At 39.8% G+C, this 16,353-nt stretch overlaps 2 protein-coding genes and 4 non-coding genes across 6 annotated transcripts; all 6 read right to left on the minus strand.

Moving 5' to 3' along the window:
- Window positions 1–3,474: 3,474 nt before the first annotated feature.
- Window positions 3,475–8,691, minus strand: C19H18orf32 (chromosome 19 C18orf32 homolog). The gene is made up of 3 exons (XM_033087661.1): window positions 8,582–8,691; window positions 4,982–5,176; window positions 3,475–4,185 (listed from the first exon to the last, which is right to left on the minus strand). Exons 2-3 carry the CDS (start codon window positions 5,141–5,143, stop codon window positions 4,120–4,122), a joined length of 228 nt encoding a protein of 75 aa, XP_032943552.1. The 5' UTR covers window positions 5,144–5,176; window positions 8,582–8,691; the 3' UTR covers window positions 3,475–4,119.
- Window positions 8,692–9,697: 1,006 nt separating this feature from the next.
- RPL17 (ribosomal protein L17) lies at window positions 9,698–13,687 on the minus strand. The gene is made up of 7 exons (XM_033087659.1): window positions 13,624–13,687; window positions 12,725–12,777; window positions 12,594–12,634; window positions 11,778–11,912; window positions 11,425–11,523; window positions 10,596–10,787; window positions 9,698–9,779 (listed from the first exon to the last, which is right to left on the minus strand). Exons 2-7 carry the CDS (start codon window positions 12,762–12,764, stop codon window positions 9,732–9,734), a joined length of 555 nt encoding a protein of 184 aa, XP_032943550.1. The 5' UTR covers window positions 12,765–12,777; window positions 13,624–13,687; the 3' UTR covers window positions 9,698–9,731.
- Window positions 10,481–10,544, minus strand: LOC117012021 (small nucleolar RNA SNORD58). Its single transcript, XR_004421098.1, has one exon. It is a non-coding gene; the product is annotated as a small nucleolar RNA SNORD58 (small nucleolar RNA).
- On the minus strand, window positions 11,611–11,676 carry LOC117012020 (small nucleolar RNA SNORD58). Its single transcript, XR_004421097.1, has one exon. It is a non-coding gene; the product is annotated as a small nucleolar RNA SNORD58 (small nucleolar RNA).
- On the minus strand, window positions 12,451–12,516 carry LOC117012023 (small nucleolar RNA SNORD58). Its single transcript, XR_004421100.1, has one exon. It is a non-coding gene; the product is annotated as a small nucleolar RNA SNORD58 (small nucleolar RNA).
- Window positions 12,861–12,926, minus strand: LOC117012022 (small nucleolar RNA SNORD58). The gene has a single exon (XR_004421099.1). It is a non-coding gene; the product is annotated as a small nucleolar RNA SNORD58 (small nucleolar RNA).
- Window positions 13,688–16,353: the final 2,666 nt, after the last annotated feature.

Genomic DNA, 16,353 nt, shown 5'->3' on the forward strand with positions numbered 1-16,353 from the left:
TTTGCAACTGCATGTCCTGGGTTCTGCCCACACAGACTCCCATCTCTGTGACTTCCAGGAGAACCACTTCCTGGATGAAGAGGTGAAACTCATCAAGAAGATGGGCAACCCCCTAACTAACCTCCACAGGCTGGCCAGCTCCCAGGCCAGGCTTGGCTTGGCAAGGCTCACCCTCAAGCAAAACTATGGGAGCCTTTGGAGCACAGAGGCCTTTGAGGAGCCCTTCTGCATCCCCCTGGCATTGGGCTTCTGCCTGAGCCTCTCCCTAAAACAACTAGGCAGCCTCTAACCACCCCGAAGCCCTCTCCCATGCCATGCACCTAGTTGAAACAATAAAGCTTTTCACAGCAAAAATAAAAAATAAGTAAATAAATAAACAAATAAGATCTTGAGTTAAAAAAAAAATTAAGGCAAAACCAAGTTACTGAAAACTAGGTAAGTTAGAAATTCATGCTGCAAGGTGAGCAAAATTAAAACTTTAAAACAAGTCCACAGACATTGATTAGTCCATTTCTGCCCAATTGTTCCCACTGCCTTACTAGCAGCTATGATTGCTCCCTAGGGAGTCAATATTTGAGACAATGTAAATTAAATGTATGTCTTTGAAATCTTAGACTCTCCAGGTAGCGTATTTAAACTCTATGATCCTGTTTCTTTGACTATATTTCAAAGTTTTATAAGGATCAGATAAGATCATTTGTGTGAAATACCGTTGCACATGCCAGGCACATGTGTTTAACAAATAGTAACTCTTACTAGAAAGGCAACCCTGAAATATATAGTGACGGATGGTAGGATTGATAATTTGGGGCAAGAGAACACTTGTGTGGTATAGAACAGTGGCTACCAAATCCAGTCCAGGGATAGATGATAAGTTTTCACTAATCAACTATCAAATTAAAAAGAAAAATATGGACAAAACAGTGAATTTTTCGTAAACATTTTTCACAAACTTATTCAAACAAGTGGGCTAGTGTTATCCTTTATCCTAATGTTTTTTCACTTTTTTGGTGTCTTCTTTTATGAAATAAATGATAGCTTTTCAATATATTCCTGCTTGGCAAAATAAAAAGTTGCCAACTGTGTATCATCCCCTCAACCTTTTAAAAAACATTTTTTCACTGGCATGTAAAATACAAGATTGGGAACCAGTGCTCGACTGGGAGACTGTTAGAAAAGGCCTGAGAGGACCAGCAATTCTCAGGGAAGTGGGTTTAAATGAACCAGAATGATCTGGGGGATCTTTTCAAAATTATCCATCCTCAACCTCATAAGAGTATTAAATTAGAAAACCGGTGTGCTACAGAAAAAATGAGGAGCAAACCAAGAGGAAGGTGTGGGATTCAGGAAACAATAGCTCCAACACAGGAGAGGCTCAGGAAAGTCCCAAGAACTGCCAATGAGCTCCAGTCCTCAGCAACAACCAGTCATGAGAGCACATGTATGGGGAGGACCAGGTAATTAATAACTCCGTGTGAGAGAAAACGCATCACACTACGGCCTACAGTGGGCAGTATTTACATGCTTATTCTGCCAGTGTCCCAGAAAGCAGATGGCACCCTTGAGATACAGCAGTGACCCAGAGCCAGTAGTAAGAGATATTATATCACCCCTAAGCCCAAAAGGTAAGGAGAGGAATAGATTAGTGGAAACTGAGGGGAGTCACATGGAGTTGGCCGCCTTAAGGTGCAGCGACTTTTGGCTGAGGAACACACCTGGCCTGAAGAGGACTTGAAGGGACGGAACCAAGGAAATAAATACCATGAACTTACTCCTTCCTCTCATCTCCTGCTGCAGATCCTCACTGGCTAAACCCAACAGAGCGCAGAGGTCCATGGGAAGTCTGCTGATATAGTTCACACGACTTTCTTGGGCAGCAAAATAGAGTGAAGGGAGCAGAGATTTGGAGGGGCAAATGGAAGACATCTAGTGCACTCATGATATAAACACTATTAAGGACTTAACCAAAAATTACAAAAACATACAGGGAGGATGTGTGGCAGAAGTAGAAGGAATATAATGTAGGACCATTCTATCTCAATCGTGGCAGGAAGTCAACAGTGTCTACAGTTGACAGCTCCAACAATAGCAGTATATATAATTTAGAAATATGGAGATAAAACATAAGACAAAAACAACAGCTAAATGAGTAAACCCATTGGGGACTAAGGGAATAGGAACATTAAAAACCTTGCAAGGGCTGGCCCGGTGGCTCAGGCGGTTAGAGCTCCGTGCTCCTAACTCCAAAGGCTGCTGGTTCGATTCCCACATGGGCCAGTGGGCTCTCAACCACAAGGTTGCCAGTTCAATTACTCTACTCCAGCAAGGGATGGTGGGCAGCGCCCCCTGCAACTAAAATTGAACACGGCACCTTGAGCTGAGCTGCCACTGAGCTCCCGGATGGCTCAGTTGGTTGGAGCGCGTCCTCTCAACCACAAGATTGCCAGTTCAACTCCCGCAAGGGATGGTGGGCTGCGCCCCCTGCAACTAGCAACGGCAACTGGACCTGGAGCTGAGCTGCGCCCTCCACAACTAAGACTGAAAAGACAACAACGTGAAGCTGAATGGCACCCTCCACAACTAATATTGAAAGGACAACAACTTCACTTGGAAAAAAGTCCTGGAAGTACACACTGTTCCCCAATAAAGAAGTGTTCCCCTTCCCCAGCAAAATCTTAAAAAAAAAACCCAAAAAACCTTGCAATATTATGATTTAGAAAACGATGTATTTAATAAAAACTAATTTTAAGCAAGTTTCTAGAAGGCTACACAAAAAACTAATAATGGTTATATCTTTGCAGTTAGAACGAGAATGAGAGTAGTGAAAGAACATTAACTTTTGATTTAACTTGCTTTTGCATTGTTTTACTATGAACATCTGCTATTTTTATAACATAGTTTTTATACCTTAAAGAACAAACTAAATTAATCAACTGAACTTAGTTGCTAAAGGGAATTTATCTTATCTCTCAGGTGGCAGAAAAGTTGAAACCTACTGATTTCTATCAAATGAAGCCCAGGGGGGAATCAATGACTTGGCTAGACACATAGCTGAACAGCTCAGGACCCAGGACTTCACTGGAGGCTCAACGGCAGGAGTTCCTTTTAGCCTCTCCCTGCTTCACAGGGAATAAATAAATACTATATAAAGATATAGCTCATCAGCTCTGAACATTTACAGGTCCCCGAAGTAAAGCAGCCCAGGGATGAAAGACGATGTATAGGCCCAGGCCAGCAAAGAACTGTCAATCATGACACTGCTGTTGAAAACCACTAGGTTTTATTTTAGAGTGTCTTGTTATGCAACAATAAATTACTGATACACTCTATTCTTTAAAAAAAGAAAAATAATATTTTCTTACAACTATCCAGATGCCATCACATTATTATAATTCTGTTTTCTGATATGGTAAAAAATGTCCCTTCTAAAAAATATTTAAACTTTAAAAAAAAAAAGAGGAACCACAAGCTAACTTGGATATTTAATATTTTATAGGAATAGAAGGAATGCAACAAGGATTAGAATTTTATAATATACATTAGATATTTATATAAAAGGTGTTACATTTTTCAAAGAAATTCCCCCTAGTTCCCAGTCTTTGCTATCTTCCTCAGAGCATTAAACAGTAATTCTACTCTATACATAAACCGCTCCATTGTGTTGGGCAGTAATTATAACTTTACGTTTCAAGTCATTATCATCTCCAAACACTCTCTTTTGTTTCACTGCACAGTCTCACTGCACTATTTCACAGTAAAAATGTACTCTGCTCAAATTTGAAGAGCCTGAACAAAAGCAAGAGGCCCGAGGATATTTAGGTGCTGATTCAGTGTCCACTGGCACAAACCTTCCATTTGTTCGTATTATTAAAACTGTAATAGTAGAAATGAAAGCTACGCTAATGAAAAAGGGAATTCAGAAATGAGATAATTAAATACATAACTAAATACATTTTAAATACAAACACCATGTATTTCCTGATTAGTGTCAGGTAAATATCTCAACTATCTATCCCGAATTCTGGTCTAAGAGAAAAAGGTCAGAGACAATTACAAAGAAGGTGCTTCAGATTATCGGGTCCATTTTGAAAACAATGAGGTCCTCTGGGACAATCACTTTTAGTCTTTCTTTTTATCAGAGATTTCTGTTGGTCCTTTTGATGGTAATCCATTTATGTCTGCATCCTAAAATGAAAAACCATTTTAGATATTACAACTGAAAAACACTCATTATAGGAGATCTTCTCTTTAAAAATGGACTACAAACTTCAGAATGAAAAAACTCTGCTTCCAGACAAGGGCAAGATGGCTCAGTGCAGTTGAACACAATCGAAGTTAAACATAACAAACACCAATGCTAAAGACAATAGGTTGTCTTTTAAAAACTCATTAAAAAAAAATAATTTTGTTAAAAGCAAATCTCTATGACCCTTCCAATTATATCTCCTACCAAAGTTATTAAGCAGTGAAACTGGCTTATTTTAGTATCATCTCTTCTTGAATCCATTAGCTCTTTACTATTACTCTTATCAGCCAGAAAATACTGGTTGTTACCCTGTTTCCCCGTAAATAAGACCTAGCCGGACAATCAGCTCTAATGTGTCTTTTGGAGCAAAAATTAATATAAGACCCAGTCTTTTACTATAATATAAGACCGGGTTTTATATTAATTTTTGCTCCAAAAGACGCGTTAGAGCTGATTGTCTGGCTAGGACTTATTTTCGGGGAAACATGGTATCATGGCCATAAGGCAAGGGACAAATGCATTTAATTAGAGGCCTAGTTTAAAACCTTGGTTTAAACCAAACATTAAATTACTTATTTAAAAAAAAAAACCCAAACCCCGTTTTAAAAAAGAAGGAAATTAAGACACATTAATGAAGCTTCTGGTTCCAAGAACTCGTCTTTCCAAAAGCCAAGTATTTTATCCTGTCACCCCTTTCATCTCCCCCTCTCATTCAAGGTGTTTTAATGCACTTACCTTAAAACCTAGTTTGCCTTTGTTTTTATCATTGGATTCTCTAACTTTTCCAGGCCACACACGACTAATAAAGGGGGAAATCAGAGGGTATATGTATGGCTCCAGGAACTTTTTGTAGACCCAGAGCAGAACGGGAATGACGATACAAGGAATGCACACCATTGTCCCAGGCTTGAGCTCTTGAACTGTTGATACCTGTGAGAAAAAATAAGTTAGTTCATCACAGATTAATGACTGAAGGAATTTACCTAAATTAAGATATTTGAATGGATTATTTCTACACTGAAGGAAAAATTTAGACCATACTACTAGCTAAAAGCAAGAGTATATTAAAAATGCTATCTGTAAGATAAAGGAATAGGTAGTAGGTGAAAATAATAGCGAGGTTCCTGCCTCCAAACCTCTCCAATCACTGTTCGCCAACTATAAATTTAATGATAAAGGAAAGACACCAACACTAGCTGGGTGCTAGGCAATTAAATGCTTTGCACATACAGTTGGCCCTCTGTATCCCTGGGTTTTGCATCCATGGAGTCAACAAACCTCAAACTGAAAATACCTGGGGAAAGAAAAATCCCATAAAGTTCCAAAAAGCAAAACTTGAATTTGCCACGCACCAAGCACTTCGCTGAACCATGCAAATGAAGTGATGCAGGTATACTCTAGCCTATATACATATAGTGTACCATTTTATACAAGGGACTCGAGCATCCAGAGATTTTGATATGGGAGGGGTGTGGTGGAGGGGTGCCCTGGAACTAATCCCTTGGGGATATTGAGGGACAACTGTGTAACTCATGTAATCCTCAACTCAGTGAGATTGGGTACTCTTGCTATCTCAACTTACAGGTAAAGAAAAGGAGGCACAAAACATTAATGAATTTGGTAATTATGACTCATACTCCAGTTTAATGTGAGTATCAGGGCTTAATCTAATTACCTTCAGGGACTGACAGTATCAATTAGCCAAAACTACAATATTAAGGGCAAATCTTGTAATATGGAACTCTCTAAAATAGCACATTGGAAGACCTCCAGGCTGCAAACCGGCTGGTCTTTCCCCGGCAACAACTCTCCTTTGTCTTTTTAATGACAATTAAGGTATACTGAGTAATAATAATAATAAAAATATTTAGTATTATTATTGATATAAACAAATTGTCCATCTCCAAAAATTAACACTTTTAATTTCCTTGATTAGAAATCATCTTGGAATTTCTCAAAATCACCAATTTCTTGAAAAATAACCAATATTACTTCCACAATATACTATTAAACCAAAGACTTCTTATATTTACAATAATTTTTAATCCCTTAGACTAGAACTTAAAAACTACGATGCTTCAGAACAGTACATAAGGCTAATAAATCAGGATACGTATTAAAATTTCTTATTTTCAAACTATTGTGAATTAAGTACTATTTGCTGGCGAATTAGTCAGCATCATGACTACATTAGGCAATTTAAAATTATTCACAATAAAAGTGAACAATGGTATAGATGATTTGATCTTAGTATGGCTTTGAAAAGAATTATAAGAGCTATAAACAAAAATCTACATGTACATCAATGAATGACCACCTATTTTATAAGACTCATAACTGGGTTCTTTAAAAAAAGACCCCTACTAAAATTAAAATAACAATTTACCAAAATATTTTGTTCCAAAAATTTGGAGAACAAATTTTCTGATTAAAATAAACCAAATGAGTGGTGAGTCTTTTTCACCATTTTTCAAGGAATCATTATTTTTGGCCATAGACATTTAGAATCTGAAGAGATTTAAGAGGTAGTCTGGCTTAAGTCTTGCATACTCTTACAGGTACCACAGAATAGTGACCAAGCAGACTGACTGACAGCTGCCTGCATTTGGGACCTGCTTTCACCATTTTCTAGATGGTGTCATTTGGCAAATTATTTAACCAGCCTATGCCTTAATTCTCTCATGGGTAAAATGAAAACAGTAATAGTACCGGTCTCACAGGGATGTAGCGTGGATTAGATAAATTAATATGCACACAAAGCTCAGAAGAGTACATAGATTAAGTGCTATGTGTGTTACTCTAAAAACAAAAAAACATTCAAAAGTTGTGACCTGTCCAAAGTTCACACAGAGGTAACTAGTAACTAGAGTTGACTAAGACCAGAATTCCCTGTTGTAGTTTCCTAGCTCAAGGCTCTGGTCTTTGCCCCTTTCAAAAACACAGTGATCACAATGGAATACTATTGAACGGTAAGAAAAGATGAACTAGGACCATTTGTGACAACATGGATGGGTCTTGATATTATAATGCTAAGCGAAATAAGTCAGACAGAAAAAGCAGAGAACCATATGATTTCACTGATATGTGGGATATAAACCAAAAACAACAAAAGAACAAGACAAACAAATGAGAAACAAAATCTCATAGACACAGACAATAGTTTAGTGGTTACTAGAAGGTAAGGGGGGTGGGGGGTGGTAGATGAGGATAAGGGGGATCAAATATATGGTGATGGAAGAACTGACTCTGGGTGATGAACACACAATGGGATTTATAGATGATGTAATACAGAATTGTACACCTGAAATCCATGTAATTTTACTAACAATTGTCACCTCAATAAACTTTAATTAAAAAAACAAACATAAAAACCCCACAGTGATCATGTTATTCCCCTCCCACTAAACCTTCAAAACCAACTAAACCTTCAAAACAATGGCAGTGCTCTGAGCACTGGGCTAAGTTGATGACTGGCAATCCTTCCATCATCAAGATTCATTTTTACCTACTTGTAATTGTTGTGTTTTAAGTTCGTATTCATTGTTTTAAAGAAACTCTCAAGAACAAATACTACTAATTAACCACTTTTGTCATAATTATGGCTTTTTAGCTCTCTTCAGAATGAAGTTACTGTATTTTATCTCTTAATCTTTGTAATAATTCTTCAGTGAATTATTTTACTTCATACATGTGGAAACTGTGGCTTACAAAGGTCCAGAAGGTGGCTATGATAAATTGTTAAAATTGTCATCTTACTCTTTCCAAGCCAAGGCTCTGATATTACAACAAAGCGAGAAAACTGGATTTAAACTGTTGGGAGAGTTTTCTTTCATTCGCCTTAGCCCGATATAACAAGACAGGAAAAGATTGGGGCTCTGTCAGAAATTGTGCAGGGAAAGCGGAATGCCACCTCCCTTTAGTAACCCAGCTCGGCATATCATTTTACTGGAGACAAAAGAGAGCAGAACAGGTTGGGTCAAAGACAAGACTGAAAAAACAGGAGAGAGTAAGAGCGAACGGTGAAGATAACAGAAAAGCGAAGAAACCAACAATTCAGGCCAAAGAAGACAATAAACGGATACAAAGGGAGAGTCGAAACGGAGGCCGGGAGGGTGGGAGGACACAGACGGAGACGAAGGGCGAGGGAGGGCAGGTGGCAGGAGGACGAAGTGGGGTACACCGTGCGAGCGCAGGACCGCGCGGGCCCAGAGCAGGGGACACGACCGGGCTGGGCTCGGTCAGCGGGGCCCGGCCGGAGCCTGCAGCGCAGCCCGACAGCGCCGTGGCCACTGCCCATTCCCGCCCCGAACCCCCACCCCAACAGCCCGAGCTCACCCGCGACCACCAAGCCCAAATGGAAATGTCCGCACTTCCGCTGGGAGGGACGTGCCACAGCGGAGCCAATGGACACCTCAAAGGGGACCGACAAAGACGTGCCTGCGTCACGCTCGCGACGCACAGTACGTAACGGTGACGCCTCAGCGGGTACTGCCGCGCCCTCCCAAGCCTGGTGGCAACGCGGTGTGGCGCTTCCTTAGCTAGGGACCTTGAAATACGGATCCAGGCCAGAATGCCTGTGCCAATGGTTCATCCTAACAGGGCAAACTACTCCACCTGCATGTGAACATTAGGCCGTTTTAGAATGCACGTGTGGCTAAGCTCCTCTCCCAGTTAAAAGGGTCTTCAATCCAAAGGCAGGGTAAATTGAGTCAACTTGGAGTAATAAAATAGCGATACCACTTCACTCCCACTAAAATACCTATCATCAGCGAAGATGTGGAGACACAGAATTTTCAGGGTCAATGGGATAAATGGCACACCACTTTAGAGATGTTTCCATGACCCAACAGTTCCACTCTTGGCATATCCATGAGAACACACCCACAACAAACCTATACACAAAGGTTTAGAGAAGCACTGTTAGCTTTTTAAAAGCCCCAAATTGTCAGATTAAATGTTCATAAAAGTTGTTCATCAATAAAAAGTAGACACATACTACACAGATAAACCCTGAAAACATGCTAACTGAAAGCTATCAACAGGCCATACATTGTGATTTCGTTTATGAAATGTGCAGAATAGGCCAATATATAGACTGAAATAGGACATCTGGATGGGAGTAACAGCTAACCTCTGGCAAAGTTCCTTTTTGGAATAATGAACAGGTTCTCAAGTTGATTGTGGTGATGGACCCATAACTGAATACTATAAGCCATTAACTGGTAAATTGAACAATGTGTTAAATCTCAAAGTGGCTGGAGAATCCCGGACTTCCCCCACGTTCTAATTCCATCTTAGACAAAAATCACCAAGACATTCAAAACAGCATGTTTATGAACCAAAATTAATGGCGCAGGACACACAATGTTTCTAATCAGAAGACAACTTCTTTGATCCATCTTGGGAGGACACTTGAATTATATTTACTAATAAAGACAAGTAACATTTTGCTTTTCCTTTTATTAGCATTTATTTGATGTTGAATTTACTCCCGGGCCATAAGTTTTTGTTTCTTCAGTTTCTTCTGGGAGATCTGGGGAAAGACAAAAAGGACTGTTAAGTTTCCTGAAGAAACCCACACTACATGTTAAAGGAGTAGGTCATAGCTCAGTGAAAGAATTGGAAACTGCAACATAAAGAGAAAGTGTCTTTTTGTCATAGAGATGTGGTATGGAGGGGAGGGACAGACAGGAGGAAAACAGAGTAAGCAGGGGAGGAGCTGAAGACTCGAAGTAGGAAGACCAGCTGATAAGGATTAAGTGGCAGCAAGGATGGAGGATATTTAAATGACAGTATCAATGTAAGTGACAATCCATTAGGTTTAAAGGAAGGAGTCCAGAATCACTCCCGGTTTTATGGCTTAAAAACCTGAATTCAAACATGAAGACTATAGCTAACACTGCTGTATGGTACAAAGTTAACAGAGTAAATAATAAAGAAAATTTTTTTCCTTTTCTTATTTTATCTATGAGAACCTATTGTGATAATCATTTCACAATGTATGTAAATCACCATCATGCTGTACAGTGATACGCATATTACAATTATTTCTCAATAAAAAATTTAGAAAGAACCAAATGTAATTATTTCCTGATAACAGGCTTATTAGATCCGAGGGGTCTTTTTTGGACATGTTGCATTTGAAGTGGCTATGGATATCTAGGTGGAGCCATCAGCAGATAATCAGATCTGCTGTACTGAATAGTACAAAGTTACCAGCAGTCAACAAATGAGGTTGCTCAGAATAGTTTCCTTTCATGGTTACTCCAAAGGTGTCCTAAGTTAGTCATCACAGCAACCACAAAACTAATATACAAAAATAAAACTGAGCAAAGACAAAATAATTTACCTTCTTCTTCTGAGCAACCTCCTCTTCTGGTTTCGGAACAATTTGTTCTTTTTCAGTGAGGATCATCTCAATGTGGCAGGGAGAGCTCATGTATGGGTTAATCCGCCCGTGAGCTCTGTAAGTTCTGCGCCGCATCTTGGGAGCTTTGTTCACTTGGATGTGCTCGATGACCAGAGAGTCTACATCTAAGCCCTGGGAAGGGAGGGGGAACACAATCAGGTGACATCTCTACTTTAACACTGTCACTGGAGAATTAAGTCCCTGCCTTAATGAAATCATTTTTGAAAGGCAATCCTTAAGCATTTAAACAGCATATTTATTCAAGCAGTCGTTTTCACCTTTATTCTAAGGGTCCTTCCTTAAATGTAAGGTAACTACCAAAACTCAGTGCTAAGTGCATGTTAAAGATCATTAAGAGAGTGAAGTTCCAGGACCTGGCAGTGTCAATTTCCAAGACTCGATGATAAACAAGATTTTGTCAGCATGGCTCAGGAACTAGAAGGGATACAGCCAAAGAGTGACCTATTACAAATTTTAGTTCTGGCCCAGATTTCAAAATGCAAAAGGATAATGAATAAAGCCCTAACTAAATGGATAAATCTGTGTTTTGTTGACTAAATCATTGTTTTAACCTCGAAGTGAAATTTAACATGTTTATCAAGAATGCAGGCAACAAACTACATTATCCATCACTAAGGCAACCATTTTGGTTAAAGTATTTGTTCCACTGCAAGTGTTTTACTGTTTGTGTAATAAATTTGAACAGCACCATTAATTGAACCACCATCCAAAAGCTGGATATATATAAAGATGTTAATGTTTTGGGTACCTTAAGTTCAGCATTACTCTCTGCATTTTTAAGCATGTGCAGTAAAAATTCTGCACTCTTTTTGGGCCAACGACCTTGTGTCCAACCCCACTGTTTGGCCTGAAAGAAAACAAGGACAGGTTATTAATCATTTCCCCCGATTCAAATCAAATGTTACAATTAAGATGACTTTTATTCAACATCAAGGTTGCTCAGAACATGTTTTTTTTTCATGGTTAATCCAAAGGTGTCCTAAGATTGTCATCACAGCAACCAGAAACAGCCTGACAAAAGACAGATCTTAGCTGTTCTTATCCCATCCCATTACTTGCCCTTACAATTTGTCTTTTCGAATAGCAACCATTCATTCTTACCTGGGCACATCTCCCAACTCCACCATTGTAACGACGGAATGGCACACATTGCTTTTGTAACGTGACATCCTTTAAATACTTGGTGGCTTTTCGGATATGCATCCCCTTGATGGCCTGCGCAGTTTCACGAGTGTTCTAAGTATAAATAATATACTAGGAGTTAACCATGTTAAAGGATCACAATTTTAAAGTAAACACGAAATTCTCAAAATGTCAAGATATACCAATAGCTAAAACCTTTCCACTCTTGGAAGGTGAGTTGAATAGTGAGAAAATATCTATGATTAAGAGCCAAGGAGGCACGGTTTAAAACTACAGAAACCGGGCAGCCGGTTGGCTCAGTTGGTTAGAGTGCAGTGCTAACACCAAGGTCTCAGGTTGAATTCCCACATGGGCCAGTGAGCTGCGCTCTCCACTAGTACTGTAGATTGAAAACAACAACTTGGCTTGGAGCTGATGGGTCCTGGAAAAAGTTTCCCCAATTAAAAAATAAACAAACAAAACTAGGGATTCCTATGTTTTAATTCCATCATCTTGTAATTACAATTACGTGCCCTATGACTTAAAACTGTACACCAGGTTCTTAAATAGTTCGCTGGTAGTTTTTAACCCAATTCCACAAATCCTAAATCAAGGTGCTCATTATATACCGATGATCAATATTTAGGACGTGGCCGCTCAGAAATGACTAATTTTCATGGTAAACCCAAAGGTGTCCTAAAAAAGCACATCATTGTAGCAACCTTTTCAGAATGGTTAAAAAAAAAAAGTAACACCCAAATTGACTCTATCAGCACATAACTATGATTCACATACCTTAAAATGAACCCGCAGATTTGAACCTCTCGATTTACATGCTAAAAAATAAGAGAACATTTTCGTTAATTTTGTGTTATCTTATTGTTTCTTACCCCCAAATAAGAAATCTGTATTTCTTGTTCACTTACATTTTGTAGGGTTCTCTGGGTCAAGCGAATAGCGAACCATTTTCAGAGGTCACCTGGAAGGGAGCAGAGTAATTCTGTTAATACATATAAACAGTACCTTATGTAGTCTAAATTTCTATTAAATACTGTATCAACGGCTGCTCAGAGAGTAATTGTTTTCATGATTAGTCCAAAGGTGTCCTAAGAAATGCCATCATCGCAGCCATCCTTTTCTCCGTCCAGTGCTCTTTCCCTTTGCATCTACCAGTGAGTACAGCACTGCAGACACCAGACTGGTGACACAGACTTCAGCGGCCCTCTCACTCTTTGGAATACAGCATGTGTCAATACTCGGGATCCTTCAGGCGTAAAACGCCACCCTCACTGGCATGGCAGAGCTCAACTACAGCCCTCTACGTATCCTCTCTACAGAAACCCGCTTTACTCACAGCTTCCCAAGTAATGCCGTCTTTCCACACTTTGGGTTTTAACCAATGCTAAACACTGGCCAATTTGAAACACTCCTTTTCAAATAAGTAAAGCCTCGACCCGACTTTATTCCCCCAGAACTCTTCCTCGTTGCAGCCACACGCTCCGCGTATTTAACCACCACTCACCGCGCCGAGACACTGGATCTTCAGAGTAGGAGAGGGGACCGACCACGGGCTGCCCGCATCCCCTAAGCCCCCATTCCCGCCCATCGCGCCCCTCTTCGGGCCGCAAAGGCCGCACAGCCCCGGCGCGCTAAGTCGGACCCTCCGACACGTCCCCCCGCACAGGGGGACACTGCCTTCAGCGAGGAATCAGTAACCGCAACAATTCTCCTCTCGGGGGCCTCGAGATTTGCGCCCCCGAGGCTAGGATGGCGACGATGACCGAACGATTCAACATTCGGAGAGAAATATCTAAGAACCACTCACCTCAGGCCGCTTTCGGGAAAAGGAAGAGCGGGGGCTGCTGGGAGAATTCAGGAGAACTCGATCTCTCGCGAGATTTTCAGCCGAAGAAACGAGATTTGAAGAGGGGACATGGGCGGAGAAGAAAGGGAGTATGGAATAGGTTTTAGAAGATCTGAAAACGAATTGCCGACTTAGGGACTGTCTCAAAATTCTCCATTTTTTTTTTGTATCAAGAAATACAGTTACTAGGAATTTTAAACGTCAATCAATTAAAAACCGGTCTGTAGTTCTAGGACAGGATCACGTATTATTAGATATAGAGAAGACATTTATTCGTCAACATTCGTTAGGTTTGATTATGTGATTATGTATCCCTGAAAGTGATTTGTAAATGGACAATTAAGAAGAAACAAAGGATGGGATATAATTATGGTAATCAAAGAAGTTTCAGGATGAGAATTTCACCCAACCAATCGTACTGTGACCTGTGTAAAGAATGTGCTAACCTAGGGTCTGGTTCAGGAGTGGAATCTTATCCCCAGTGCCACTTTTTGATCATCTGGTGGAAAAAAACCCTTGGGCATTTCCTTCCCTTTCATTGCTTAAGTCATTGGTGGTGTAACTTTAGGTTTTCTATTTCATGGCGCTATTACTCTAGGCAGATTCAAACTCCAAGTGAATGGACTCTGGACAACATTCTACATACTTGATTCCTTGACCTCTATTCTGGAGACTTCAGTCCCAGGTCCTCTTCTGGACTCCCATTGCCAAATGATGGATTTCACAGTCTTTCCTCAGTAAATGCCATCCTTCACATTTTCCACCACAGGCTGAGAACTCTCAAATTAATATCTCCACTGCACATCTCTCTCCTGAGCTAGCCCCAGGTATCAAACAGCTCCTGGGACATCTTTCTTGGAGGACCCCACAAATATTTGAAACGTGAAGTGTTCTTAAATAGAATTAATCTTCTTCCCCAGTTTCTTTTCTGTTGAATAATAATAATAATAACAAGAAGAAGAATAACAATAACAGCCAATGCTTTACAAAGCTTACTAAGCTCCAGGCACTATTCCAGTGCTTTTGCATGCATTTCCTTAATTAATCCTTAGGACAACTGTAGAAAGAGATATTACTATCATTTCCATTCTATAAATGTTGAAGTTGAGGCACCGAGAAATGACAGAACTTTCTCCAAAGTCCCACAGCTCAGAAGTGACATCCTGAAGCAAAGGCAAGCCCCATTGCATTCCCCCGTAGCTTCTCTGTACGCCTAAATTCTTAAACCAGAAAGCTAGAAGACAATTTCTTTTTCTTGTCTTGGCACACACAAGTACTTAACAAAATCTATATTACTGCTAGAACCTTCTAAGTGGTCTTTTTGCCTTTATTTTTCCCCCACTCTAATATATTCTCCATATTCCTGACAGAATCATTTTTCTAAAACAGCTGCCAAAATGATCATGTTATTTTTAAGGCTCACTTTTTTTCTGTGGTTCCTGTTTCAAATTCCTGGGGATGACTGAAGAGTTCTCTGTGACCTGGCCTGTGCCTTCCTCATCCCTTATCCTTTCTTTCTTCTTCCCCTATACACTCCAGGAATATTCTCTCTGATTTTAGGGTGATATCAAATCTATGGTTAAAAGATAGACGTGATCCCACATTTGATTCAGTGTCGGATAGTACTGGATTACACAAGAAGGCTTCAAGCCTGTTAGGATCATTTCCTTTGGAGGGGAGTAGTTTATCTTTTAGAGCCTCAGTGATTTTCCTATAAAATTGAAATAAACTCTTCGACTTGGATTTGAGATATGTATAGATATATTTATATATTTATATATCTTCCTATTTCCTTCAATCTGTTGTTTGTAAATTTTAAATTGTATTATATTTCTTGTGCAGAAATCTTAATTATTAAAACAATGGGGAACTACAAATAGGTATAATCCTTAACAATCAATTTATTTATTCATTCATCCATTTAACAAATATTTATTGAACACTTACTATATGCCTGCCATTGTGCTACTGAGCTATGATAGGTACGAGAAGATCACTAACCTCAAGTCTTGGGGTGAGGGTAGGGATGGAAGGATAGGGAACTAGGAGGTGAACAATTAGAACACAGTGTGAAACTACTTAACTAGGATGAGCTTTGAGGACCTTATTAATAGCACTTAGGGTGGGAAAGCCTTCCCTGAATAGATGACATGGCACCTGCACCATGAATGACCAGGAGTTAGCTGGCCATAGCAATAAGGGGGAAATGATCATTGTTTCGGGGAAATTTGTTTGGATTACCTTGGGATGTGGTTGGTGAGAGATAAAGGGGAGAGGTGAACCTGATCTTGAAGGATCCTATTTGTCTGCCGATTACTAGTTAAATTGATATGAAAGTCAATGAGGAACTTTTGAAAACATTTAAACCCTTGGGGGATGGGTGAGGTGACTTGATCAGATTCACTTTTAAAAAGATCACTCTGCAGGGAGACATTTGGGATGACACAGGGGCAAGACCAGAGGCTGGCAAAAGATGGTGGCTGCCTGAACTGATCTGATTTAGTTCCGTTTGTTTTTTTTTTGAAAAGAGATTTGAGAGTGGTGGATGCATTGAAGAGACTTTAACAAAAGTCACAGGATTTAGTGATTGTAAGCTGTAAAAGTTGTTAGCTTTGTAACCTGGTCAACCCTTTCTGGACATCTCTTACCTGACTGTGCTGCCAGCACCTCCTTATTGAGTCTTGTAGCACA

The sequence above is a fragment of the Rhinolophus ferrumequinum genome, chromosome 19 (assembly GCF_004115265.2).
Source record: "Rhinolophus ferrumequinum isolate MPI-CBG mRhiFer1 chromosome 19, mRhiFer1_v1.p, whole genome shotgun sequence".
Taxonomy (NCBI): Eukaryota; Metazoa; Chordata; class Mammalia; order Chiroptera; family Rhinolophidae; genus Rhinolophus; species Rhinolophus ferrumequinum.